Source organism: Vipera ursinii (genome assembly GCF_947247035.1).
Source record: "Vipera ursinii genome assembly, chromosome: 5".
In the NCBI taxonomy this organism is placed as follows: Eukaryota; Metazoa; Chordata; class Lepidosauria; order Squamata; family Viperidae; genus Vipera; species Vipera ursinii.
In genome coordinates this window covers 44286244-44312750 of record NC_139518.1, presented here as the reverse complement: position 1 = coordinate 44312750, position 26507 = coordinate 44286244, and the positions used below count along the sequence as shown (strand labels likewise).

The 26507-nt window shown below is 40.7% G+C and overlaps 1 protein-coding gene across 1 annotated transcript in view; it reads right to left on the bottom strand.

Annotated features, from left to right (window-relative positions):
• HPSE2 (heparanase 2 (inactive)) overlaps window positions 1–26507 on the bottom strand; it is a gene marked incomplete at both ends in the record, with an annotated part of 178476 nt that overhangs the window by 136291 nt on the left and 15678 nt on the right. The window contains one exon of the mRNA XM_083364364.1: window positions 13432–13593. Coding sequence (XP_083220490.1) covers window positions 13432–13593 — 162 coding nt within the window. The remainder of the gene's footprint in view (window positions 1–13431; window positions 13594–26507) is intronic.

The window sequence follows — 26507 nt, the reverse complement described above, 5'->3', positions numbered from 1 at the left end:
GACTAGACTGTTTTGCTTTGGTTGCTCAGGGCAGACAAGATCTTGGTCAGCATCTTCTGCAGCTAACTGTGCCACTTTTACAGCAAATCCCCTTCACTCCTTACAGTCAGATTCTCTTCACTTTCACAATGCTACCGTAATTGCTTAAGCCTCTCTGCCTGTTTGCGTATGCTTACATAAACAGCATGCAGAAAACTCCTCCCAATTCTAGATAGCAACCTATAACTACAGTTAGCATTATCATGAAAAGTGTCTGCCTAATTGAAAAAATACCACCATATGATCTTTAACTTGGCAACTCACGACTAACAAAAAGAGTAATGTCTTCACTGGAAAATGGCTTCCTTCTTAACAATGTGCCTATGCGCAAATGGCCAGACAAATGCACACATGCATTACAAACATAAAAAGCAGGGACTGGGAATTCGTTTTCTTTTTCTTTTATGTAATCTGTGGTTGAGAAGATTTTTGTTGCTCCAAGAATTGTGGAAGCTCAGCAAATAAAACATTGTTTAAATCCCTTTTATTAAAAAAGAACCTTTTAGGTAAAAAACTGAAAGTGGTGGGTTTTGTCTTTTTCATAGAGTGGAATAACAAATTTAAATAAAATCATGAAAAATAAAATATATTTCAATGATAACAAGTACCAGTATTAGTTAAAATAATGATCTTCCCAGTAGTAATGTATACCTGTGACAGTTGTGCACTGAGAATTTTTTTTTAAAAAAAGTTCAAATTACAGATTTAGAGACACTAAGAATATCACAAACTGCAAGAACTAATCAATCAGTCCTAGTCCAAATAAAGGCTAACTGCTCTTTTGAGACACTGAACAACAGCTCGTATGCTTTGAGTCTGTGTTCTGATCAGATGATGGACTAGAAGAAAATATTATGCTTGGCAAGGTTGAAGAAGCAAGACAGAGAACATAATCAATAAGGTAGATGGATGGGGAAAAGAGATTATTGGAATGTTCTTGGGAAAGTTAAAGTTATTACTACAGTAGAGACAAATCAAGATAAAGTGTTCCTGCAGTTGCCAAGAGGCAAACCTAAATCAATAGCAATTACTAAGTAATTATTCATAAAATGGAGGGATAACTGACTGACTCATGATGTTCCTTGCCTATTTTTAGAGTTTTGTGAATATTAATCTACTTTGTGACAGATTAGAGAGAGAATCAAATGGAAAACTTACAGGAAAATGCCTCTAATTAAAACTGCTTTCTTTTGAATAGAAACTTTGGCAAGCAGGATTTAAGGGTTTTCCTATTGCTGAGTTAAGGTACTATCCACTTTCTATCAGCAGAAAACAATGTCACTGTTAATCCCAGTTTTATTTCTACTACATCTGTCTGAGTCATTGCCAAATAACTCCTGGTCCCTAAGTGTGCCACTCAATATAGAAAAAAAAATGGTTTTGTTATATACTGGGCTCATTTACCTGCTGCCGGCATCAAGTTCCCTTCGTCCAGTGCGCTCCCACAGGGAGGGTCTTCTCAGGGTGCCACCGGTAAGAGATTGCCGGCGGGTAACACCCAGGGATAGGGCCTTCTCAGTGGGGGCGCCTGCCCTTTGGAACCAGCTGCCAGTGGAGCTGAGGACTGCCCCTGACCTCTGTTCATTCCGCCGGGGCCTGAAGACCTGGCTCTTCGAGCTCTCTGGCCCAGGCTGAGGATTAATCTTATTTTAACTGAGGTTTTATTTATGTAGGGACAAATATAATTTTTTTTAATTTGTTTTTAACTTTTGTATCTTCGTTTTTTAATCACCCTGTAAACCGCCCTGAGTCCTTCGGGAAAGGGCGGTATATAAATGTAATAAAATAAATAAATAAATAAATAAATAAATAAATAAATAAATAAATAGTAATACCACATAGGTTGCTGGAGCAGCTAACTGCTCTCCAGCAACGCAGACTACAAGTCTCCAGCACTACAATTGGCTATCCCTAGGCGGCAATCCCCTTCATGGATTACTGCCTTGTCGTGGCGAAGGGGCTTGCGTAATTCAATGAAGCTATGAGCTATGCCGTGCAGGGCCACCCAAGACGGAAAGGTCATAGCCGAGAGTTCTGACAAAACATGATCCACTGGAGAAGGAAATGGCAACCCACTCCAGTATCTTTGCCATGAAAACCCTATGGACAGTACCAAAAGGCAAAACGATATGACGCTGGAAGATGAGCCCCTCAGGTCGGAAGGCGTCCAATATGCTACTGGGGAAGAGCAGAGGGCTAGTACTAGTAGCGCCAGAAAGAATGAAACGACTGGGCCAAAGCCGAAAGGACGCTCAGCTGTGGATATGTCTGGTGGTGAAAGGAAAGTCCGATGCTGTAAATATTTTTTCTCCATAGAAACCTGGAATGTAAGATCCATGAATCAAGGAAAGCTGGACGTGGTCAAACAAGAGATGTCAAGACTGAACATCGACATCTTAGGTATCAGCGAACTAAAATGGACAGGAATGGCTGAATTTAATTCAGATGACCATCAGGTATACTACTGCGGGCAAGAATCCCTCAGAAGAAATGGAGTAGCCTTCATAGTCAATAAAAGAGTAGGAAAAGCAATACTGGGATACAATCCTCAAAATGACAGAATGATCTCAGTTCGAATCCAAGGCAAACCATTCAATATCACAGTAGTCCAAGTCTATGCCCCAACCACCAGTGCTGAAGAGGATGAAATTGACCGGTTCTATGAAGCCCTACAGCACCTTATAGAAGTAACATCAAAAAATGATGTCCTTATCATCATGGGGGATTGGAATGCTAAAGTAGGAAGCCAAAAGATAACTGGAATAACAGGCAAGTTTGGCCTTGGAGTACAAAATGAAGCAGGGCACAGGCTGATAGAATTTTGTCAAGAGAATACGATGGTCATAGCAAACACTCTTTTCCAACAACCCAAGAGACGGCTCTACAGATGGACATCACCAGACGGTCAACACAGAAATCAGAAAACAATAGAATAGGGAGGACCAGAGATCTTTTCAAGAAAATTGGAAAGATGAAGGGAACGTTTAATGCAAAAATGGGCATGATAAAGGACCATAATGGCAGGGACCTAACAGAGGCAGAAGAGATTAAGAAGAGGTGGCAAAATTAAACAGAAGAACTATACAAGAATGAGCTTACCGTCCCAGATAATCACAATGAGGTGGTCACTGACCTCGAGCCAGACATCCTAGAATGTGAGGTGAAGTGGGCCTTAGAAAAGCTGAGCAACAACAAAGCTAGTGGAAGTGACAGTATTCCAGCTGAGCTATTCAAAATCTTAAAAGACAGTGCAGTAAAAGTGCTACACTCAATTTGCCAGCAAATTTGGAAAACTCAACAGTGGCCACAGGATTGGAAAAGATCAGTTTACATTCCAATTCCAAAGAAAGGCAGTGCCAAAGAATGTTCAAACTATCGCACCATTGCACTCATTTCTCATGCTAGTAAAGTCATGCTTAAAATCCTACAAGCTAGACTTCAGCAGTATGTGGATCGAGAACTTCCAGAAGTACAGGCAGGATTTCGAAGAGGCAGAGGAACTAGAGATCAAATTGCCAACATACGCTGGATCATGGAGAAAGCTAGGGAGTTCCAGAAAAACATCTACTTCTGCTTCATTGACTATGCTAAAGCCTTTGATTGTGTGGATCATAACAAACTGTGGCAAGTTCTTAAAGAGATGGGAGTACCAGACCATCTTATTTGTCTCTTGAGAAACCTATATGCGGGTCAAGAAGCAACAGTGAAAACTGGACACGGAACCACTGATTGGTTCAAAATTGGGAAAGGAGTCCGGCAAGGCTGTATACTGTCGCCCTGCCTATTTAACTTATATGCAGAGCACATCATGAGAAAGGCAGGGCTAGATGAATCAAAAGTTGGAATTAAGATTGCCGGAAGAAATATCAACAACCTAAGATACGCAGATGATACCACTCTAATGGCAGAAAGTGAAGAAGAACTAAAGAGCCTCTTGTTGCAGGTGAAGAAGGAGAGTGCAAAACTTGGGTTGAAAACATTAAGAAAACCAAGATCATGGCATCTGGCCCTCTCAATTCTTGGCAAATAGATGGGGAGGAAATGGAGGTAGTGACAGATTTTGTTTTCCTGGGCTCCAAGATCACTGCAGATGGGGACTGTAGCCAAGAAATTAAAAAACGCTTGCTCTTGGGGAGGAAAGCCATGGCAAATCTAGACAGCACACTAAAAAGCAGAGACATCACCCTATCAACAAAAGTGCGTATAGTCAAGGCTATGGTCTTCCCAGTTGCAATGTATGGCAGTGAAAGTTGGACCATAAGAAAGGCTGAGCGCCAAAGAATTGAGGCCTTTGAACTATGGTGCTGGAGAAGACTCCTGCGAGTCCCTTGGACTGCAAGGCGATCAAACCGGTGAGTCCTAGAGGAGATCAATCCTGACTGCTCTTTAGAAGGCCAGATCCTGCAGCTAAAACTCAAATACTTTGGCCACCTAATGAGAAGGAAGGACTCACTGGAGAAGAGCCTAATGCTGGGAAAGATCAAGGGCAATAGAAGAAGGGGACGACAGAGAATGAGGTGGCTGGATGGAGTCACTGAAGCAGTAGGTGTGAGCTTAAATGGACTCCAGAAGATGGTAGAAGACAGGAAGGCCTGGAGGAATGTTGTCCATAGGGTCGCGATGGGTCGGACACGACTTCGCAGCTAACAACAACAACAGGCGGCAATGGTTGCTTCAAACCTATTGGCTGCCACCTAGGGCAGGGGTGTCAAACTCAATTTCATTGAGGGCCACATCAGCATTGTGGTTGCCCTCAAGGGGCCAGGTGGGTATGGCCAGGGTGGGTGTGGCCTACTGGGTGGGTGTGGCTAGAGTGCATATGGCCTACTGGGTGGGCATGGCCAGCTCTACATCGTTCGCATCAAGGGTGCCTATGGGGGCCTGGGCAGGAGTGGGACAGATCTGAGGGTCTCTGGCAGAAGGAGGGTCTCTGGGCCAGGGCCAAGGCAGTGGGGGCAGTTCCCTCACTGTTTCCAGGATGGCTTCGCGGACCACATGAAACCACTTCGCGGGCCGGATCCGGCCCCCGGGCCTTGTGTTTGACATGTCTGACCTAGGGGCTAGACTATATATTGCAGCTAGTTGCAGCCATTTGTTCAGTATAGATTCTGCACAAAATAAAATATGAGTTTCCCTATACTCAGCTACCTTGTCTTCATTCCTGCGCCAAAGAACCTCTATTTAACACTGGCAACAAAGGTGGGATCCTGCTTCACTAAAAAAGAGTTTAAGTCTATGAGGGGAAGGCAGTGCACGCCGGAGGGAAAAGGCATTTTCTCCCCCCCCCCCTCTCTCAAGGTCAGCTAGCAAGCTATGCTAGCGACCTCGTGCTCAGTGGACTCATTCCTTGAGCCTGGAAAGCAGGATTTGGAAAGAATCGCAGGAACCAGCAAAGAAAGAATGTCGAAGGTTGGGAAATTTCGGGAATTCAATGTGAAGCACCTGGAGGAATGGCCATCATATTTATCCCAGGTAGAGAACTACCTCAGGGCTAATCAGATCGTGGAAAAAGGATTGAAGGCCACAATGCTACTCTGCGTGTGTGGCCCAGCAACCTTTGATTTGGCTGAGAACCTTTTTGCGCCGACACCGATTGAAGCGGTCTCCTACGTAGACCTCCAAAAGAAGCTAACCGGACATTTCCAGCCCAAGATGTCTGAAAGGGCTTGGCGGTTCAAGTTCAACCAAAGAGTGCAGCAACTGGGTGAATCAGCTTAGGAATTCATAGCGGGCCTGAGGTAGGCCGCACGCCTTTGCAAATTTTCAAATTTAGAAGAGCGACTACGAGACCGGCTCATCTGTGGCCTACGGGACCGAACGCTTCAGCAGAGACTCTTTGCCAGACCAAACTTAACGTTTTTTGAGGTACAAGATGAAGTGATGGCCGACAAAGCCACCAGGGGAGCAGTTCAAACAGTACAACCCGCCAAAATGACAAAGTTTGAAGAAACAGTCCACCTTGAGAACGCCAAATGCACCGAAGAATCTTCTGAGGAAGAAGAACCTGAAATCAACAGACTCCAAAAGCAACCCAAAAAAGCAGTTGATTACTGATTAAAACTTGCAGTGCTACTATAACTAGTAATTAAGGGTTTTTTTTAAAAAAAAAAAACCTCCATTATTCTGTGTCTTGAATTCTGGAACAAGAATTTATCTTTACTGGAAAACAACATTTTCCAGTAAAGATAATGATGCTGTCAAGTAAAGCTGGATCCTGGGTAACTCCATTCAGAGTTTAATTCAAAGTACATTAAATAAACAATATGGAAGTGTTTTACCGCTGATTTCTTTCCATTTCCCCCCCAAATTTTCTGGTTTAGCTTAGCCAACTATCCTGCACTTCTCTAGTGCTCTTCCACTGAAGTAGTAACTAAAATTCAGTTCTCCTTACCTACTAGGCCCCAACACAGTTGGCCAGAGTTTTATTTAAAGTACATGGATTTCATATTTAAATTTCTGGGTGGATTGAATGAGCATGTGCCATGTGTTTGATAATCCATTGGTTTGTTTTAATGTCTGTCCATGGTATTCTTAGGAGCCTTCTCCAACCCCAAAGTTTAAAAGCATCAATACTTTTCCTAGCCTGCTTTTTCAGTTCCAACCTTTGCTTCCATAGAGTGTCACGGAGAATACTAAAGCACGCACATTTCTAATCTTTGTAGGTATAGATATATTGTGATATTTGAATATCTTTCATGATTGCATTTTTTGTGTTCCTTTAGACAATAGTTTCATTCCTAGAAGTCTTTTATTTTCTAATTCCTTTAATAATGCCGAGTTTGTGACAAGCCTGTGATGTTGGCTCCTTGTTTTTGAGGTATAAACTGGCACTTTTTAAATGTTAATTTAATAAGAAAGTACCGGTAGGATTCATTTTTGAGTATACAGCATCATTTTCAATTAATACTTGAAAGAACAGAAAACAAATACATGTCAAGCTAAGTTATGGCATGAATATCCTTGTCTACTGTTCTTTCTTTCATTTTTACTTTGTAGAGCAACTTTCAATTTCTTACGCTGCTCCTAAGGTTTGTACTTGTTGGAGGCATTTTTTTTCCTACCGTTTGTTCCTTGCTTAGGTCAAACATCAGAAGCCATAGATCAGATTTAAAAACTTTATTTAGCACACAAGGCAAGAGCATGAACGCAGCCCTCCTGTCCAGGGGGTATAACACCCTTTTATGTCAGGTATAAATAACTAGTTTCTACATGCCTATTTTTAAATTCTAAAGTTTAGCTTTCCAAATAAATTATAGCCTGATTCCTCACCTTCTCACTGGTGTATCTTACTCTATTGTCAGACATGTAACAGATTCTTCTCATTGTTTCTTTATCTGTCTATGTACCCTCTCACTTCTCTTTAATGGTGAAACACTAATTTCCTTCTAAAATGCTGTTACTTCATCTTTTTAATAATTATTTTCCATTATTCCCTGCTCTGGGCCTTTAAAGAAACTTCTTTCAAAGGCTCATCTTTCATTTATGTTTATCATGTTTTGTGCTTAATTTCCTGAATCTCCATATGTGTAAGAATAGTCAGTTTAGCACCACAAGGTTTGAAAATTTTAGAAAGCTAGAACACGCCATAAATATCTAAACATTGAAAACAACAACACCCAAAATTACAAATTATTAATAGAAAGATGATACCTAGTACGGTTTTTAACCAGCCAAAATTTGGAAGCCACAAAGTGACTCTTTCCCATCATTAGGAAAAGTGCTGGTATCATTCTTGATTGCATTTTCCCAACAATCCTTAGTAATGTGGTAATTTCAAAGGACTTCAGTAGTTCTAATTCAAGTTATGTTTTTCAAAAACTGGTACTCTTCAGATGTACTATTAGAATTCAGTTGTCATAATTCCACCTCCCTACTTTACCAACAAGGAAAGGAATGGTTTTTCATGTATTAAAATATGAACAAAAGTGAAAGGATAGACATCATTTTTTTTTGCTGGTATTCCCATACAATATGGGCTTGTGATCATTTAGTAACTGTTTGGGATAGTGTATTAATGTATATTTAAACATTTATGGAAATATCTTTAAATACTAAATATGTTAATGTAATGTTGAATTATATTTGGATTAGATATGGAACTGTAGTTGTATCAATCTTAGGTAATGGCATAAAATATTAGTAAATTGGAAAAGTGGAACTATTCTAAATGTCAAGGAATGTTTGCCTGAAATGTGTGATGAGTTTGTTAATAGAAAGGCAATACTTTCTATTAATCCAAGGATGCAGCAATATGTGTTAGTATGGCAGAGATCCGTTATATCTTACAATAATATTTGCACTGTTCATATTATAATACAGATTAGATTAGCAAACTGGTGACTATTGATAAATATAAAAGATATTTTTCTTTTTTCCTTCAGTTTGTACTTTTACTTTGTACTTTTAAATTTTTTAATTGTTAAAATTAAAAATTAAACTAAAGATTCTTTTATTGTAAACAATAAAGATGGATGGATGGAGAGAGAGATCAATAGAAAGATGTTCAAACCATATGTAGGAACAATTAGTAAACATTGCTAGTTTTAATGCTCTTGAAATACCCTGAGAGTTCATTTTTGCTCAGGAATTGCTCTATAACAGTGGTGGCGAACCTATGGCACACGTGCCAGAGGTGGCACTCAGAGCCCTCTCTGTTGGCACGCGTGCCACCACCATCAGCAGCAGGTCCATCAGGCTGCCACCACTGCCCGGAGCAGGAGCCCCATCCAGCACAAAGGAGGCGAAGCGGCTGACTAGCAAGCTCAAGTAGAGGTGGTAGAGCAGAGGTCACCAACCACTGTCGATTGGTGGACTGGAAGAAAAGGGAGGGGCTGCAAATGGGGCAGGGCTAGTGCCTGCGTGATACTAACTAACCATTTCCTGTTCTTGCACGGTGCAGCGCCTTGTATCTGCACCCCGTGGTGTGGCGGCGGCCATTTTTGCATCTTGCAGCACGGTGGCCCATTTTTGCACCCCTGGTTTTTGTGTGCCAAAGCAGCACTCAGAGACACTTCCCTGTCCGTCCCACCCCCGAGGGCACCACAATGCTGATGCGGCCCTGGCACTTTGCGATAAATAAGTGGGTTTTGGGTTGCGGTTTTGGCACCCGGTCTCTAAAAGGTTCGCCATCACTGCTCTATAACATAGGTATTGGCATAAACAATTGAGAGCCCACTTATCTCCTTCTCATTCCTCTTATCTTCTTGTCCTTCTGTTTATTTGGCAAAGAAAAAGCCTGGATTGCTCCACTGCTCACCTCTTCTTTTAAGAAAAAAAAATCTACCATTGTTATCTTGCTTTCTTTGTTTTGTTTTCTTGTCCTTTGTTTTGCTTTGGTGTAATTGTCTTGGTGCATAGTCTCTCAGATTCATCACACAACCAATACACAGAATCCATCACCAGAAAGAGAAATATTTACATCGCTCTGACTAGTTAGAAGTAAATATTATGCTTTACTTTCTGAGAAACTAAGGCTCAAATACCTTTGTGAAATCAGAGGTTAAACTTCCTAATCATTATCAGACTATATACACCCCATTCAAGGAGATGGGACGTAATTTCCCAGTTTTGAGTAAGTCGTATTTTACAGAAAACTTCTTACTTTGTCCATTAACATATTGTAACAGGCCAAGACACTACAATAACCAGGTGCTTTTAGGCAACAAGTCCAAAGAAAAATGTGAACAATGTTCTAGGCCTCTTTGAAACTGCTTTGGAGAACAGTGTACGAGGGAACAACTCTCCCTTTGAGGGTCAGTTTATTTACTGAAGAATAAGCAAGTTGTCAGGGGAGATTCCAAGGGCTCAAGTACAATTAAACAGTCAAGTAAAAAAAGGTAAAGGTTCCCCCACACGTGTGTGCTAGTCGTTTCCGAATCTAGGGGCCGGTGCTCATCTCCGTTTCAAAGCCGAAGAGCCAGCACTTGTCCGAGGACGTCTCCGTGGTCATGTGGCCGGCATGACTAGATGCCAAAGGCGCACGGAACACTGTTACCTTCCCACCGTAGTGGTCCCTATTTTTCTACTTGCATTTTGACGTGCTTTCGAACTGCTAGGTTGGCAGAAGCTGGGACGAGTAACAGGCGCTCACTCTGTTATGCGGCACTCGGGATTCGACCCGCCAAACTGCCGACCTTCTGATCGACAAGCTCAGCATCCTAACCCACTGAGCCACCGCGTCCCTTAAACAGTCAAGAGAACTGTACTATTGAGAATGAGAAATGGCTCAAAGAGAACCTGCCCTAACATCTGCCACATGCAAGTCTAGGCCCCTACCACAGCTATATCTCTTTCTCAGAACACTGAAACAAGACTTTAGCCTCAGTTGGTTTCTGTTTTCTCTCCACATGGTGGGATGCCATGTTTATCAGAATAAAGTACATGTCACCACAATTCAGCATCCGTGCAACATTCCTTCCACTATATGGCAACAACACTGGACAGAGCTTGGTAGGCTTTTCAGTATTACTCACTTGCCAGAGATAGAAAAACTGGATCCTTCCCTTCTATTCTCTCACTGACAGGGCAGAACATACCCAGTTTACAAGCACCTTGCATCTTTCTTTCACAGCCTGTCAGTCATTCCATCGATTTAATGGATAATTCAAACAACACCCATAATAGAAACAGCCACTCTGCTCCATCTGGGCCATTATCTCTTTTATATTTGCTCTTTAATATTTACTGGGTTCACACAAAGTGCACATGCTCCTTTAGCTTCAAGGACACCAAATTTAGTAATTGCTGCATCTCTTTTGTTGAAACAGGGAGAGAGGACAAAGCTTTTACAAAAAAATTTTTTAAAAAACCTTGCAGACTGCTATTTTCAGTACTGCCTTGATTCACTTTGTGTGGGCAAAGACACATATAAATGTATATACATTTCTACTACATTCTACCAATCACCCTCTGTCTCTGCAATCAGGACCTTTAAAAAAAGAAGTAGCAATTAACCCTTTAGAGAAGCAATTTCAGTGCCATCTCTCTCATGAAAACTGCTGAAAAATAGCTATAACTATTTTTTTAAAAAAATAATTTTATATCAAAGATTAAATGAAAATTAAAGTCACTCTACCCCTCATACACATATCCCAAAAGTCTTTGTCGTCTTACAAGTAGCCATAAAAATGTTCTATTTATTAATAAGTTAAAAAAAATTAAGTGTAATGCTGCATCTATATTTAGATAAGTTCATATAAAAAACTAATCTACTTATCCCAAGAACATATTCTGGAAATAAACCAATACTGAAAACAAATAAGGTATGTGTTCTTACACTAAATCTAAGATATGCATGAAATAAGGGATGATTCTTCAAAATGCAGAACATTGATTAAAGGATTTTTAAAATGGAAATCCAAAATGTGTTTGGAATTGAGCCAGGTGATGCAGGTCTAGGTCAACTCGCCACAGGACAATTCAAGGCTGTATTAATTGTTTCATTGAGTTACTTTTATTATTGATGACCACATTTTTGTCAAAATTATTATAACTCTTGTATTTCTGAATTGGCTTTATTTTATTATTATTGGCCATAGTTCCATTGAAATTAATTTAACTTTTTTATTTGTTAAATTGTCTTGTGGTGAGTTGTCCCAAAGTGAGTTGTCCATGACGAATGGTCCCACAGTGAGTTAGCCATGGCGAGTTGGCCATGGTAAATTGGCTGTGGTGAGTTATCCCATTCCGAGGCGATGCTCTCACTGCCCTCTCATGGTGCCTGGAGACTGTGAAGGTCTGGATGGGAGACATCAAACTTTGGCTGAACCATGGTAAGAATGAGTGGCTTTGGATGCATTCCAGGTTTGATGTCCTTAACATCTTTAATTCTGGATGGTATTGCACTACCCAAATGGACCCAGTGCACAACCTGGGGGTTCTCCTGGACTCATGAATCCTGATTGATGAGCAAGTAGCAGTCATGGCTAGGAGAATCTTTGCGCAATTTTATATTGTGTGCTAGTTGCACCCTTTCCTGGACTGAGAGTCCCTCTGCTCAGCCACTCAAGCCCTGGTCATCTCACAGTTGGATTATTCAATGTGCTCTACACTGGCTATCCTTGAAGAATATCCAGAAGCTTCAAGTGGTACAGAATACAGCTGCACTGGCACTTTTTGGGGGCTCAAGGGTGGCTCACAATACACCATTGTTCTGCGAGCTGCACTGACTACCAGTTTTCTTCCAAGTCTAATTCAATGTGTTGGCTATCACCTTTATAGCCCTTCATGGCATGGGTCCAGGTTATCTGAGGAACCATCTCATTCAGGCTGGCAGCAGAGGCATGTTGAGGTTCCAGTCAGTCAAGGAATTTTGGATGGCAGGAGAAGAGCCTTTTCTGCCATGGCACCCACTCTTTGGAACATCCTGCTCCCCTGGGATGAGGTCCACACACCCCTTTAGGTCTTCCAAAAAGGCTGGCTCTGCCAACTGGCTTGGGGCACCAGTGAGGAAGTGGTATCCTGGAGTTGGTTCATGGATTAGACAGACTCTACATTCTCCCCAGGCACACTTTGCTTCCTTCCTCTCTAGGTTGGCCAATTGAATTTTAACTAAATTTTCAATTCATGGTCTTTATATATTGTTTTAATGTTTTATGATATTTTTATTGAATGACTGTAAGCTGCCTAGAGTCACCTTGGCAAGACAGGCACCATGGAAACTTAATAAAATAAATTAATAATAGTTCCAAAAAATACATAACCTTAATGAATTTAATATGAACAAAAATTGAAGTTTATGGTGCAATTATTCTTTGCTTTCATATTTAAATAATAATTAATAAGTCTTGCTATCATGGCTCCACTAAGGGAACCCAAGTAACAGCCAAAGTTCAAGTCTTCCTGATACAATGCCAGGAGAAATTGTTAGGCATCCAAGCCTCTTATGACTATTGTATGAATTTCTCCAGGTAGGAGAATTTGCCCTTTGTGCACCCTCCAATTATATGTCCTTTTCTAATATGAATTTTCTATAATATTGGATAAATTCTCTTACTGTTATAAATATTCAAGTTGCCAGCAAAGTAAGGAGGCAAACTCATGACCATATTTTACTGTGTACAACATTCCAGTTGGCTTTGTGCTATCTGTACAGAATCTTCCCATGGCCCCAGAGCTATAAATAAATTCTCTTTCAAGTCAAGCTTAACTTCTGCTAACTTTATGGATAGATCCACTCTTTTTTTTTGGCAACAGAACAGAAATGGTTTGCCCCTGCCTTCTTCTGGGGCAGTTTTCAGCTCTCCAGTCTAGCCTAGTTCTCTGGTATTCCCTGCTAGTCTGTCATAAGTAGGCTTTCATTAAGAGTTTTATTTTTCTTTTTGTCATGAAACATGAGCAGTTATATTCTATTACAATTTCTATGGAATAATGATCCTTAACTTGCGGCCTTACCTGTAAGTGTGAGATTTGTGTAGGTGTTAGAGAATTGTTCCTTGAGAAGAACCAGGTGCATCTGAGCTGCCTTTTCTCTTTGTAATTCCAACATGATGTCAGGATGCTGGGCAATCTTACAGCCTTTTTGTTTATCCAGTGCAATATCACTGCGAATAATGTCTGCAGCACAAGTAAAAAAAGAAAACATGTCACACAGTCAACTTCCAAACTTACCAAAGTAGCCAAAATTTACTCTAAAACCAGATAATATAATTACTGTGGATAATTTATTCTTATAGTACCTTGGACATCTCTTTCCAAGTAATCTTGTGTTTTAGACTTATTTCCCTGAAAGACAACATGGCCACTTGCCACTCCTGCCGTTTTTGTTATGAAAGGTTTTTCCTAAAACAACTTTTAATATGATCTGTTCCACAGAGTACATGTGTCCTGTTAAACTTAGCAGTGATAAAAGTAAGAAACATAAGCCACAAAATAGGATTTTAAAACATTCAAAACATGAACTTCTAGATTAAGATTTGATGTAAAGACTTACATAAAGATCTTGGATTGGGACTGGGAGGGCAAGTTCAATTTTATTCTAAATCATGCAAGCTCAGTAGCTGATTTGGGGCTAGTTACCATCTCTCAGTCCAAACTATCCCTCAGGATTGTGAGAGAAACCTGGAGGAAGGGAGTGTCGGATACACTATTTTTCACTTTTGGATGAAGAATGGAATATAAATATAATCAATATACTTTTTAAAAAATGGTTTAGAAGGCAGTGAAAGAATATTTAAATTTGCTGTACTGATAATTCGTCATCCATTTTAATGAAATCTCACTGTTAAAACATTGCATTACAATATATTGGTAAATTCTGTTGAATCATAAAATCATAGAAAGTAAGAACTGGAAGGGTGATCTTGTCCAACACTTCGTTCAGAAATCTGATAAGCCATCTCTCTCAGGTCATCATTGAGTCCCCAGAAATTCACTATTGCAGTACACAAACCATTCTACTTCTTAACTTATTGTCAAGAAATTCCTCCTAATAATCTCTTCTATTTATTTCAATTTGTTGATCTTTGTTCTGTCCTTAATTTCCTCAAACAACAGGCCTATCTTTTCTGGCACATGAGAGACTTTTAAATACTTATAGACAACTGTCACACACCTCTTCTCAGACTTCTCTTTGAGAAGCTACAGATGCCCAGCATCTTTCTTTATAGGGCTTAGTTTCCAAATCTCTTTTTTTAACGAACTGCACTGGCATTTCCATGTCCCTTTGAATGTGCACAGCTCAAAAGAAGCACCGTACTCCAATTGAAGTGTAATTACTACAAAATTATTACTTGTAACACTCATATTAAAACAATTCAAAATTACATTGGCCTTTTTAACAGCTGTATCAAACTACTTGTTCATATTCAACTATTCCATAAGACCTATTAATCTTATGTATTTGATTTTTACTATGTGGACACAAGACCATGCATATGTTGAATATCATTCTGTTGGATTTAAGCAGGTTATTGCAAGGGAAAGAAAATCTGGATTTTGGAGCTGATCTTCACTTCTAGCCCAATAATCTAATTCCACAAAATAGAAGACCAGATTATTGGAAGTTTTGGCATCCAGTTACTCCTGTTGAATACCAGATTAATATATAATAAGGCTATGTATATCCATAGACAACATATATTACCAGAGAGGCAGTGTCAAACTCTTTGAGATCTGTTTTCCTTAGTCTTGGTTCCTACCTACGCCATGATGCCAAGAAGTTGGAGGGGAGAATGAAGAAAGAGAGGCTGATCCTTAAAGCAAAATCTGGTAACAAGCAGGGGCTTTGTTCATAAGGTGTTGGCTGTGAGTGCCTATTTGTGGCATTGGGTTTTAAGGACAGTCTGGATATTCTACTTGTCCACTCATATTTCTATACAACTGAGGCCTTTCCTAGCCAGTAAGCTTTATCTGCAGTAAGGTATCAAGAGTCTCCGTGGTATATAGTGGTGAGGGATTTCAATATTTAGTCTCTTAAATGGAGTTCAAGTACTGTAGAATTCAGGACTTCATGACCTTCATGGTAACCATGGGCTTTCTAGCCTAACATACATGAATGGTCATATACTGTATTAAATTTAGTTTTCATCTCAAAGCAATTATATGATTATCTGGAAATGGAGGGCAGCATTGTTAATCCTTTGTCATGATCAAATAATTCCTGGGTTTGTCTTATATTAGTTGCTACTTCAAACCCCACAAGGCAGGTAGATCCTTTAAATCAGAGGTCTCCAACCCCCAGGCCGCGGACCATTACCAGGCTGCAGCCTATTGGGAACTGGGCAGTGGACAAGTGCACTAAGCTTCATTTGCGCATGCGTGGGATGTAGGTTGCATGCACAAAATCATTCTCGCCCTGCTACCGCCGAAGCTGCCACTACCGCTGCCACTGCCACTGGTTCATGGAATCAAAAAGGTTGGGGACCTCTGCTTTAAATTGGTCTGGCAAAATCCATTATGAATTAAATGGATTCCAACATTTGGAGGTTTTACCAGCAATCTGAAAACCAATCTCAAAGAGTGCCTAATTCAGGTCTGAAAAACAGAGGTGACCACAGCATTTCACAAGCAGAACCTCCCTGTTTGCTGGTCCAGGGATGCCTCTTGTTTTACCAAGTAATAAAGCAACAAAAGAGTATCAGAAGACTAGAAGCAAATTTGATCAGAGGTAAGAGTTTACATTTGAGCCCTTAAACAATCTTTCTTCTTCAGTCTTATTGCGTCAGCAAACAGAGCAGCATCTTTGTTTAGGACCATTTTCTTCTTTCTATGCTGCTATAAGTAGTCCTCGACTTGTGACCACAATTGAGCCCAAAATTTCTGTTACTAAGTAAGACATATGTTAAATTAATGTTGCCCCATTTTATTATTTTTCTTGCCACAGTTGTTAAGTGAATCACTGCAGTTGTTACATTAGTACCATGGTTGCTAAGTGAATCTGGCTTCCCCAGTGACTTTGCTTATCAGAAGATCACAAAAGGGGATCACATGACCCTGGGACACTGCGACTGACATAAATACATGCCAGTTGCCAAATGTTTGAATTTTGGTCACGTAACCATGGAGATACTGCAATGGTTGCAGGTTTGAAAAGCGGTCATAAGTCACTTTTTAAAATACCATTGTAACTTTGAATGGTCACTAAACAAACTGTTGTAAGCCGAGGACGACCTGTATAAGAATTGTGACTAGCATTTCATCAGTAAAATCACACACATTCACTCAAATATTGACTCTGCAAGGCCAGAATAAATGAAGACTTAAAACATTATTTGGGATTAATTCTGTCCTCTAGATTTCAAGGAAGTGGATAGGATTTTGATCAATATGAAACTCCTGCTTGTGAACTGTGGATCTCTGCCCTGTTACTCTGAGAGTCCAGAGATGGGGATTATCAACTGGAACAACCCTTGTTGTCAACCCTTCCCGGTAGTCCAGCCCAGAAAACCAAAATCATGAATACAAATACTACTTGACTGTAAGGTTACAGTAATAGAATCTTGCAGGTTTGCAAATGCTTCTCCCCTTCCCCTGCCTTTACATTCCAGAAAATTAAAGAGGGTCAATTCTGAGATATTTTCTCAAATTACATTTCTGGTCTGGGCTCAGATTTCATTTATCAGAGTATTATATGGGTTGCAATTCTTTCTCCTGTCTCTCAAGACTATTTTCACTGATGATATTAGACTAAGTCAGAAGTTTAAAATATCAGAAGATCCTTCAGTTTTTCTTTTATTAGTTGCAGAATTGATAGGTATTACTTCTTATACAGTATTGCACTCCTTGTACAGTTTTTGAACCTTTTCAGAGAGTGAAATATGCTGATTTGGCTGCCATTTCTATCACTTCTTCTGTGTATTTTGTATTATATCGCTAGTTTTTGAAGAGTCTTTAACAGAAACTGAGGCCCTTCATCTAAAACTCAGAACTGTACCCATTCATGCTCATACTGTCATTTGGAACTGGAATATATTGTAATTAAACGTTTCCCTCTCACAATCCTTTCACAAACAAGCAACTTCATAATCTTGATCTGACAGGGATCTTCAGGAACTGCCTTTCTGTATAATTGGAGCACTGGACCAAGACTTTTATTCATATAGTAAAAATGTATAATTTATAGTAAATTCCTTAGTCTGGACAATGTATAACTGTTTCTTAACAACTGATGATATGTGAACATGCCCTAAAGTCACATGGGGATTTATGCTGGCATAAGAAAAATCAGAAAAAGCTATGCAAACAGTTATGCTTGATCTCATCCTATGTTTAAAGATATCATACTTCCCAATAATTGTGACATATATCTTTTCTACTTTTCCATCCCTTTCCCCACGTGTGCATTATTCTTCTTCCACATAAAGCTAACAGAAGAAAGAGAAGAAAAATCATGTGGTTTAGAAATGGAAAGCAAATTAATATGTGTGTTTTCTCATATTCATGTTGTCTATCCCTACTTTAAATTTTGTGCACATGGACAAAAATATGTACAAGTAAGCAGTCTTCTAAGCTTTTGGACTCGTACTGGAGCCAATCCTCAGGGAACTTTGGGTTATTCTATGCATCGTAGAATAAATATTTTTTTATATTTTTTCTTCCCTTTTCCTGTGGCAGGATGAAGAAAGACGGGAGTTTTCATGATTCTGAAATTTGAGGACATCATTCTTTTAAGCAATGGTTTCAAAAACACAAGTTGGTTCTTGTTTGTTCTCAATAATTAAACTGATCATTTCTTTTCCAGTTTTGGATGTGTCAAATAATAGTTTTGTCTTTAAAACCATAAATGGATACTTTCATTTCATCTAGAATACATACACAATATCCTGAACTCAATATCCTCTTATGCAACAATTTGAGAAAAATAATACAGATTTACTTCTGTAGACTAGACTGGAGTAAATTGCTGTTGGTTTTGGTTACAATATATTTTTGAATAATCAGGAAGACTATGCACAGTCATCCTTCTGAAGTTATTTGTACTGCAGATTCATAGATGAATATGAAGGGAGCACACCCATGTGGCAGGTAGATGAGCTGCGGCTAATTGCAGGATGCAAACCCAACCTTCGTAAACTGGAAAAATGAAGGGCTATCTTTCTATTACAACTCTAAGGCCAGAATATGAAAAAACAGTAAGGCTTTCTGAAGGTAGCATGTTCAAAGCTTCTCATACTACATCAGCATTACCCTGGAGATGCCTGAATACTTTTGGGACCGTCACAGTGAAACTGTTTGGAAATTTTGTCCATTTTCAGCAGTGGTATAAAGGATCTTCTGTACTTTTGCTAGGATGGGTTCCATATTTTCCACATATGTTTTAATTGAGGATCTCCTTTTCAATTGAGATACTAATACATCCCACATCAATGTATCTACATTTTTAAAATTGGTATTGGAACAGATCAAAAATTAGTTAGTCTGAGATAGAGGCAATACATTTATCTGTTAAAACAATTGTTCTCTGGAGGCCTACAATAATTGTAGGCATCTCAAAGCATTCCTTTGGGATGCCTACAATTATTTTCCAGAAATTATGACAATTGCCACGAAAAAGTTTGAAGATTTCATTGAATCTTTTAGGAAAAATACCAAATGACAAAAGAAATTTAAGTTGCCTTTCTTGTTGATCAGAAACCTTTCTACTTATGAAAATACCGGAAGTATTTTATTGCAACACCAGAATCAAGATATCCAGCTGCGGTAAAACCCCTCTTTTAGTCATCAGACAAGATGGCCAGTAAATGGAAAGTTATAAAAGTTTGAAATAGCTATTTTAAAAGATTGTAGCCATTAAATATGTTTCTACGCTTGTGCCCAGGTTTCTGGACAAGTTTGTTAGAGTTCAGTGACTCAGTTTTTGGACTTTGGCAAAAAATCAGATAATGTGAATTCTTTAGTTTAAGAAATGCTATGCTAACTATCCTAATATAAGCAGCATATATTTGTTTTGGTAAATGTTCCTATCTTAGAATATGAAAAAAGCTTAGAAACCAGTATTAAAGCAAGTTAATAGTTTCCTCAATAGAGTAAGTCAGTTTTATCTTGTCCATAAAAAGACAGTTCTCTCTTTTATATTCATTTTTAAAAGACTTCTTAAAAATAACAACCATACAGTTTCTAAATACTTTGTCGATTTCTTTGTTCAGTGTATCTTTGATACTTGCTACTAATGCAAGTAAAGTTTTCCTCGTCATACTCAACTCCTCATAATTTTATGGACAGAGGAACCATATTAATCAGCAATACATTTATTTGTTTGTTTCCTTTTATTTCTATAACTGTCCATGAGTACATGGACAATTTACAAAGATTAAAGCAATATAACAATTAAAACAGAAATAAAAACTTCTTCCAATAAAATATTGAAAGAAGAAATCATCACAACAGACCACTTTGTATCTGGAAAAAGTCTGGGGTGTCTTGGTGGATCACAAGCTGAACATGAGCCAGCAACCTGATGTAGTTGCAAAACAAATCAACTAACAACCAGACCAAATGCAATCCTAAGATTTATCAATAGTAGTGACATGATCAAGAGAAGCAAGGCCAATTCATGATTTGCAGAACAGCATGTAAGGTTTTTTTTAATTTTCAAGACTACTTCATCTAGCAAAATAATTTGAAGAAAAGGCAGGTATGAAAATTGTGACTAGAGTTTAACTCATGAGGTCTGGGCTGAAGTCTTATTAGACCTTTTTTCCCAATTCAGATGCAGCTGAATTCAGATGCAATATAAATGACAATTTTATACCCCATCATTTTTATTTCTTCATGCGTGATGAAAATTCCTAGAAATTAAAAAGCTTATATTTTCAATATATTTCAAAAACCCGAGTTTAAATTAGCAGTTATGGCCAAAGAAAGCTAACAAGCAAACATTACTGCGTCCAGATTATTGTTTTATCATTTAATTTTAATATTATACCTTATTTAGTAATTTATTTGTTTGCTTGGTTATACACAATTAAATATTTCAAGGTGGCTAATAATTACAATATAAATATAGAAAACATTTCGATGCAATAGTGAAAATAAATACTAAAAATAATAATTTAAATTATTATTAAAGCAGGCAACTGTTGTTGGAAGGAAGAAACTAAGGCATTGTCTCTGTTAATCCCCAACTCACTGTCAAAATAAGTGAAGTACATCTTACTGTTCCATTTCCAGAGTATTCTCTTTCATTAATGGTGCCTCAAGTGTTCCTGCCTCTTTCAGTTTGTTGCGTGCTTAACCCCAGCATTTCACTAGCTAGTTTGCAAAGGAATGAAAGCCTCTTCAACTGAGTTAAAGCTTACTACTTTCTCTAATATGTTTTTAAAACTTTTACAATGAATTCTAAAATAATAAAATGATTATTCCCTCATAAACAGGGTTTTTTTTAACCTTGCCAGAAATATTATTGTTTTAATTACTCATTTGTCTTTCTTCTATTTGTCCTGTGCTTTAAAAAATCCCCTAGTAATGTACTGTTTCATCATTATTACAGTGACTTTAGGATACTAATGGGTCATGGTAATTCTAAAAGACATTAGGGGAAAAAATGCTGGTAAGTGAGATTTTAAAAGAAATAAGCTGCTTATTGTCCCTGCATGTATGCATTTTTATGCATTTACTTTGTATATATACATTCTAATGATTTTTTTTGTATGGAGGGCCAGCATTTTATACACACACACACAGAGAGAGAGAGAGAGAGAGAGAGAGAGAGAGAGAGACAGAGAGAGACAGAGAGAGACAGAGAGAGACAGAGACAGAGAGACAGAGACAGAGAGACAGAGACAGAGAGAGAGAGAGAGACAGACAGAGTATTTTACCTGTATATATTTATAACTATAAATCTACCTAAAGGTAAAGGTAAAGGTTCAGCGCTTGTCCAAGGACGTCTCCGTGGTCATGTGGCCGGCATGACTAGACACCAAAGGCGCACAGAACGCTGTTACCTTCCCACCGGAGTTGTTGTGTATGTAAATAGTTAGCAATAAGCCATAGAAGATATTGCAAACACTGTGCAGCTTTGCAAGGTTTAAAGCGGGAAAATAAGGTGCAATCATTGGACGCCACAACCAAGGAGCGGGAAAACAGACAGTTTGTATTGGTTACAGTTCAAACGCTTTCTCTATAAAAGGGTTGCAACATTTGACATTTGACAGTTGACTTTGTGTATTCAATAAACTCGTTCAGTGTTAACCACTCTGAGTCCTCGTCAATTCGAACCAAACAACTGGCGACGAAGGTGGGATTGACAGAAGACCAGAGATTAGGAAGAATTGTCGTGAAGGCGGCAAAGTCTGAGCGAGTCACAGTCAACCGAGCGGCCGCGGCAGAATAGGAAAAAAATTCTCCGAATGGCGCAAATCGGGTCATTGAAGGAATTTGACCCTAACTTCCCCGAAGATTGGGAAGAATATATTGGTCAGGTCGAAGGATTCCTGTTAGTGAACGGAATCACCGACGACCGAAAAAAAGCGGCGGCACTTTTGACAATTTGCGGCACACCGGTCTACAGAGTCGCTGTCGGGCTGTGCCAGCCACAACCAGTCTCCAGCGTGCCCTATGCCGACCTCCTTGCAAAACTAAAGGTGCACTTTACTCCCCGAAGGTCCGAACTTTTTTGGCGGCGCATCTTCGAGAAGAGAAATCAGAGACCGGGGGAATCCATACAGAAATTCGTCGCTGCCGTTAGGGAAGCCGCAGTTCGTTGCAAATACGATAATTTAGAAATTAGGATTCGGGACAGAGTTGTGCTAGGCTTACGCGATGAACAATTACAAAACAGAATAATCGCCAAACCTACTGGCGATTTACAGGAAGTGCTCGACGAACTCCTAACGTATGAGTCTACCGGGTATCGCGACCCCCCCCGCAGTAGCATGGCGACAGCACCTGAAATTAACCAAGAGGGCTATGTGGACTGCGGGGAGGTGGATCAGCAGTGGGAGGAAGAGATCGCCGAAGTCTCCAGGCGATTTGGGAAGATGGCACCCAGACAACTTAGAAGCGAAGGGCCCGAACCCGGCCGCCGGCAACAACCCGCAACACCGCAGAGACCACCGACCGGGGGACAACGACCGTGGCGGGACACCGCAACCAGACCGCGCGACAACGACACCCAGAACCGATGCGGCAGCTGTGGCGGCAACCATCCCCGCGCTTCCTGCCGATTCCGCACCGCCAAGTGCAGGGCTTGTGGCAAGACCGGCCACATCCAGGCCATCTGCAGAAACCGCGTCCGGGACTCCCGTCTGAATGAAGTCGATGTGTGGCCAGAGGGTAAGGTAACCCCCAATGCTAGTGGCAAGGAGACCCCTAGATCCCGGGCGAAATTTTCAAACCCAGGGGAGGTGGCCCGAGTCAATCGGAAAAGGCAGGGAAGGGGGCACAATTTTCCGGACGGAAAATTAAAAATCACAGTCCTTCTGCAAGGGGTTCCTTGCAGAATGGAAATCGACTCTGGGGCTTCAGTGTCGATAATTTCCACTGAAACCCTGAAAAAAATTGAACAACTAAGTGGAAAAAGAATTCCACTTAGCCCAACAAATATTCAATTAATGGACTTCCAAAAAAGTCCAATAATCGTAAAGGGAAAGACCAGCCTTAGAGTTAATTTTAAGGGATTTAAGGGGGTCTTAGATGTGGTAGTTACGGAGGGGAATAGGACTAGCTTAATAGGGCTTAATTGGTTTCCTGCCCTGGGAATTTGGATAGGGGGAATAAATTCTGTGATTAAAAATAAGACCCTCGAATCCGTCTGCAAAGAATTTGCAGACGTATTCGATGGATCTCTAGGCAAGTACAAAGGGCCCCCCATTAATTTTAACCTAGACCCCTCAGTAAATCCAATCAGGCTAAAGGCCCGGAGGGTACCTTTTGCCTTAAAAGAAAAAATCGAGGCCGAGCTCGACCGGCTTGTAGGCCTCGGAGTTTTAGAACCCGTTGAGGGCGGTTTATGGGAGACGCCGATCGTCACACCCCTCAAACCCAATGGGGATGTGAGGATCTGCGCCGACTATAAAGCGACCCTCAACATTGGAATGAAAAAGCATGCTTACCCGGTCCCGACGGTGAAGCAGGTCCTCGCCACGATCCAGGACGCCGCCATCTTCGCCAAGCTCGACTTGGCGCATGCGTACTTACAGTTGACTGTTTCCAAAGAGGCTGCAGAGGCGCAAACAATTGTTACCCACAAGGGGGCGTTCCGAGTCCACAGACTGCAATTTGGGATTGCAGCTGCTCCAGGCATCTTCCAAGAAGTGATGGAGAGGACCTTAAAGGGCATACCTGGAGTATGCCCTTACTTTGATGATGTCCTAATAGCTGGAAAAGATGAAGGAATGTTAGTAGAGCGGCTGGAACAGGTACTGGGTAGATTTAGAAAGGCTGGATTAAAATTAAAAAAGGAAAAATGTAGCATAGGGGTTAAATCCACTGATTTTTTGGGGTTCAGGATTGACAAAAGCGGGGTCCACCCTACCCCTGAAAAAATTAAAGCAATAAAAGGGGCTCCTGAACCAAGGAACAAGGCTGAGCTACAGGCCTTCCTAGGCTTGGTAAATTTTTATCACACTTTTGTGCCACATAAGGCTGCCATTGCAGAACCACTGCACAGGCTTTTAGATAAGAAGACCCCTTGGCATTGGCAAGACAAGCACAAAGTGAGTTTCCAGACCTTAAAAGATATCCTTTCCAGTAGCTCAACTGTAACCCACTTTATAGAAAATAGACCAATCTACCTGGCGTGCGATGCTTCGCCTTATGGCGTCGGGGCAGTAATCAGCCATTTAGACACCCAGGGAATGCAAAGACCCATTGCTTACTACTCCCGCACACTAACCAAGGCAGAGCGGAACTATGCTCAAATTGACCGGGAAGCTTTAGCCATAGTGGCAGGAGTTAAAAAGTTCCACGACTACCTGTATGGCAGGAACTTTACAATCCTGACAGACCACAAACCCCTGCTGGGACTGTTTACCACAGATAAACAGACTCCCCAAATTATGTCTCCCAGGATGCTGAGATGGTCCATTTTCCTCTCAGCATATTCATTTTCCCTCCAATACCGACCAGGTAAAGACATGGGTCATGCAGACGCTCTTAGCAGATTGCCCCTTAGCACAACAGAGGAGGACCCTGCCCCAGTGGGACAAGTAATGTCCCTACAAGATATTCCTGATCTGCCCCTAACTGCTAAAGACATAGCGGAGGCAACCAATAAGGACCCCATCTTAAGGAGAGTAATGGCCTGGGTCATGAGCGGTTGGCCCAACGCCAACCCAGACGTAAAATACAGTCCATTTTTCCGAAGGAAGGATGAACTATCAGTTCATATGGGTTGCTTACTTTGGGGAACTCGTGTAGTAATCCCAGGAATCCACAAATCAGCTATTCTATTTGAATTGCATGAAGGACACCCTGGAATAGTAAGGATGAAGGCCTTAGCTAGGAGTCACTTGTGGTGGCCAGGATTGGACCAAGACATTGAGGAATGCGTTGCCAATTGCCATCTGTGCCAACGTTCCAGGCCTGAACAACAACACATCCGCACACATAAATGGGAGTTAGCTAGGAATCCTTGGTCCAGGATTCATATTGACTTCGCTGGACCTTTCCAGGGGTTAACGTTCCTTGTAGTGGTCGACAGCTACTCTAGATGGCTAGAAGTAGTACCGGTCAGTTCAGTAACGGCAGGCAGAACAATACAGGCATTAAGGGGCCTCTTTGCCACTCATGGGTTGCCGGATTTAATAGTGTCTGATAACGGGCCACAATTCACATCTATTGAATTTCAGGATTTCCTCAAGGCCAACTCGATTAAGCATAAGACTTCTGCACCCTTCCACCCCTCCACCAACGGATTGGCTGAAAGGAACGTGAGGACCACGAAGGACGCGCTTAAAAGAATTATTCGAGGTGACTGGCATCAGAGACTAGCTGAGTTCTTGTTGGCCCAACACACAACCCCTTGTTCGGCTACAGGGAAAAGTCCAGCTGAAATGAGGTGGGGAAGAAAAATCTTGACCAAGTTGGACAGACTACACCCCGACCGACTCCAACCAAACATTGAATTTGACATTCCTAACAGAACATTTGAAGTGGGGGACTTGATTTGGGCCAGGAACTACGCCCAAGGGGATAAGTGGATTCCTGGGGTGGTAACTGAAATCTTAGGTCCCTTATCATACATCATTGAGGGGGAAGGGAATAGGGTCTGTAAAAGACACATAGACCAGCTGAGGAAAAGATCTAGTGGGTGTGTGCCAGCTGAGGGGGACCAAAGCTCAGTTAGGGCAAACAGTACAGATAACATTAGGCCTGAAAGTGGTGTAGTGGTGGGGCAAGATGACATATTTCCAGATGCCCATCAACAACAATTCAGTCCAATTGATTGGGAAATACCCCTGCGAAGTAGGCCAGTGACAACTGAATCCCAAACACAACCTAATACACAAGGCAGTACATCTGAAGCCAGTAACCCTGAGCCCAGGTCCAGTAGTAACCAGCATAGTAACCAGCAGCCAAGCAGTCAACCAGGAAAAGGGGCCCCTAGCAGCCAAAGTAACAGATACCCTTCTAGAATACATAGGCCACCAAAATACCTAAAGGACTTTGTAAAGAAATGACACCAACTGGGGGGTAAGGGGTGTTGTGTATGTAAATAGTTAGCAATAAGCCATAGAAGATATTGCAAACACTGTGCAGCTTTGCAAGGTTTAAAGCGGGAAAATAAGGTGCAATCATTGGACGCCACAACCAAGGAGCGGGAAAACAGACAGTTTGTATTGGTTACAGTTCAAACGCTTTCTCTATAAAAGGGTTGCAACATTTGACATTTGACAGTTGACTTTGTGTATTCAATAAACTCGTTCAGTGTTAACCACTCTGAGTCCTCGTCAATTCGAACCAAACAGGAGTGGTCCCTATTTTTCTACTTGCATTTTTTATGTGCTTTTGAACTGCTAGGTTGGCAGAAGCTGGGACGAGTAACAGGCGCTCACTCTGTTACACGGCACTCTACCTACATATTGTCAATT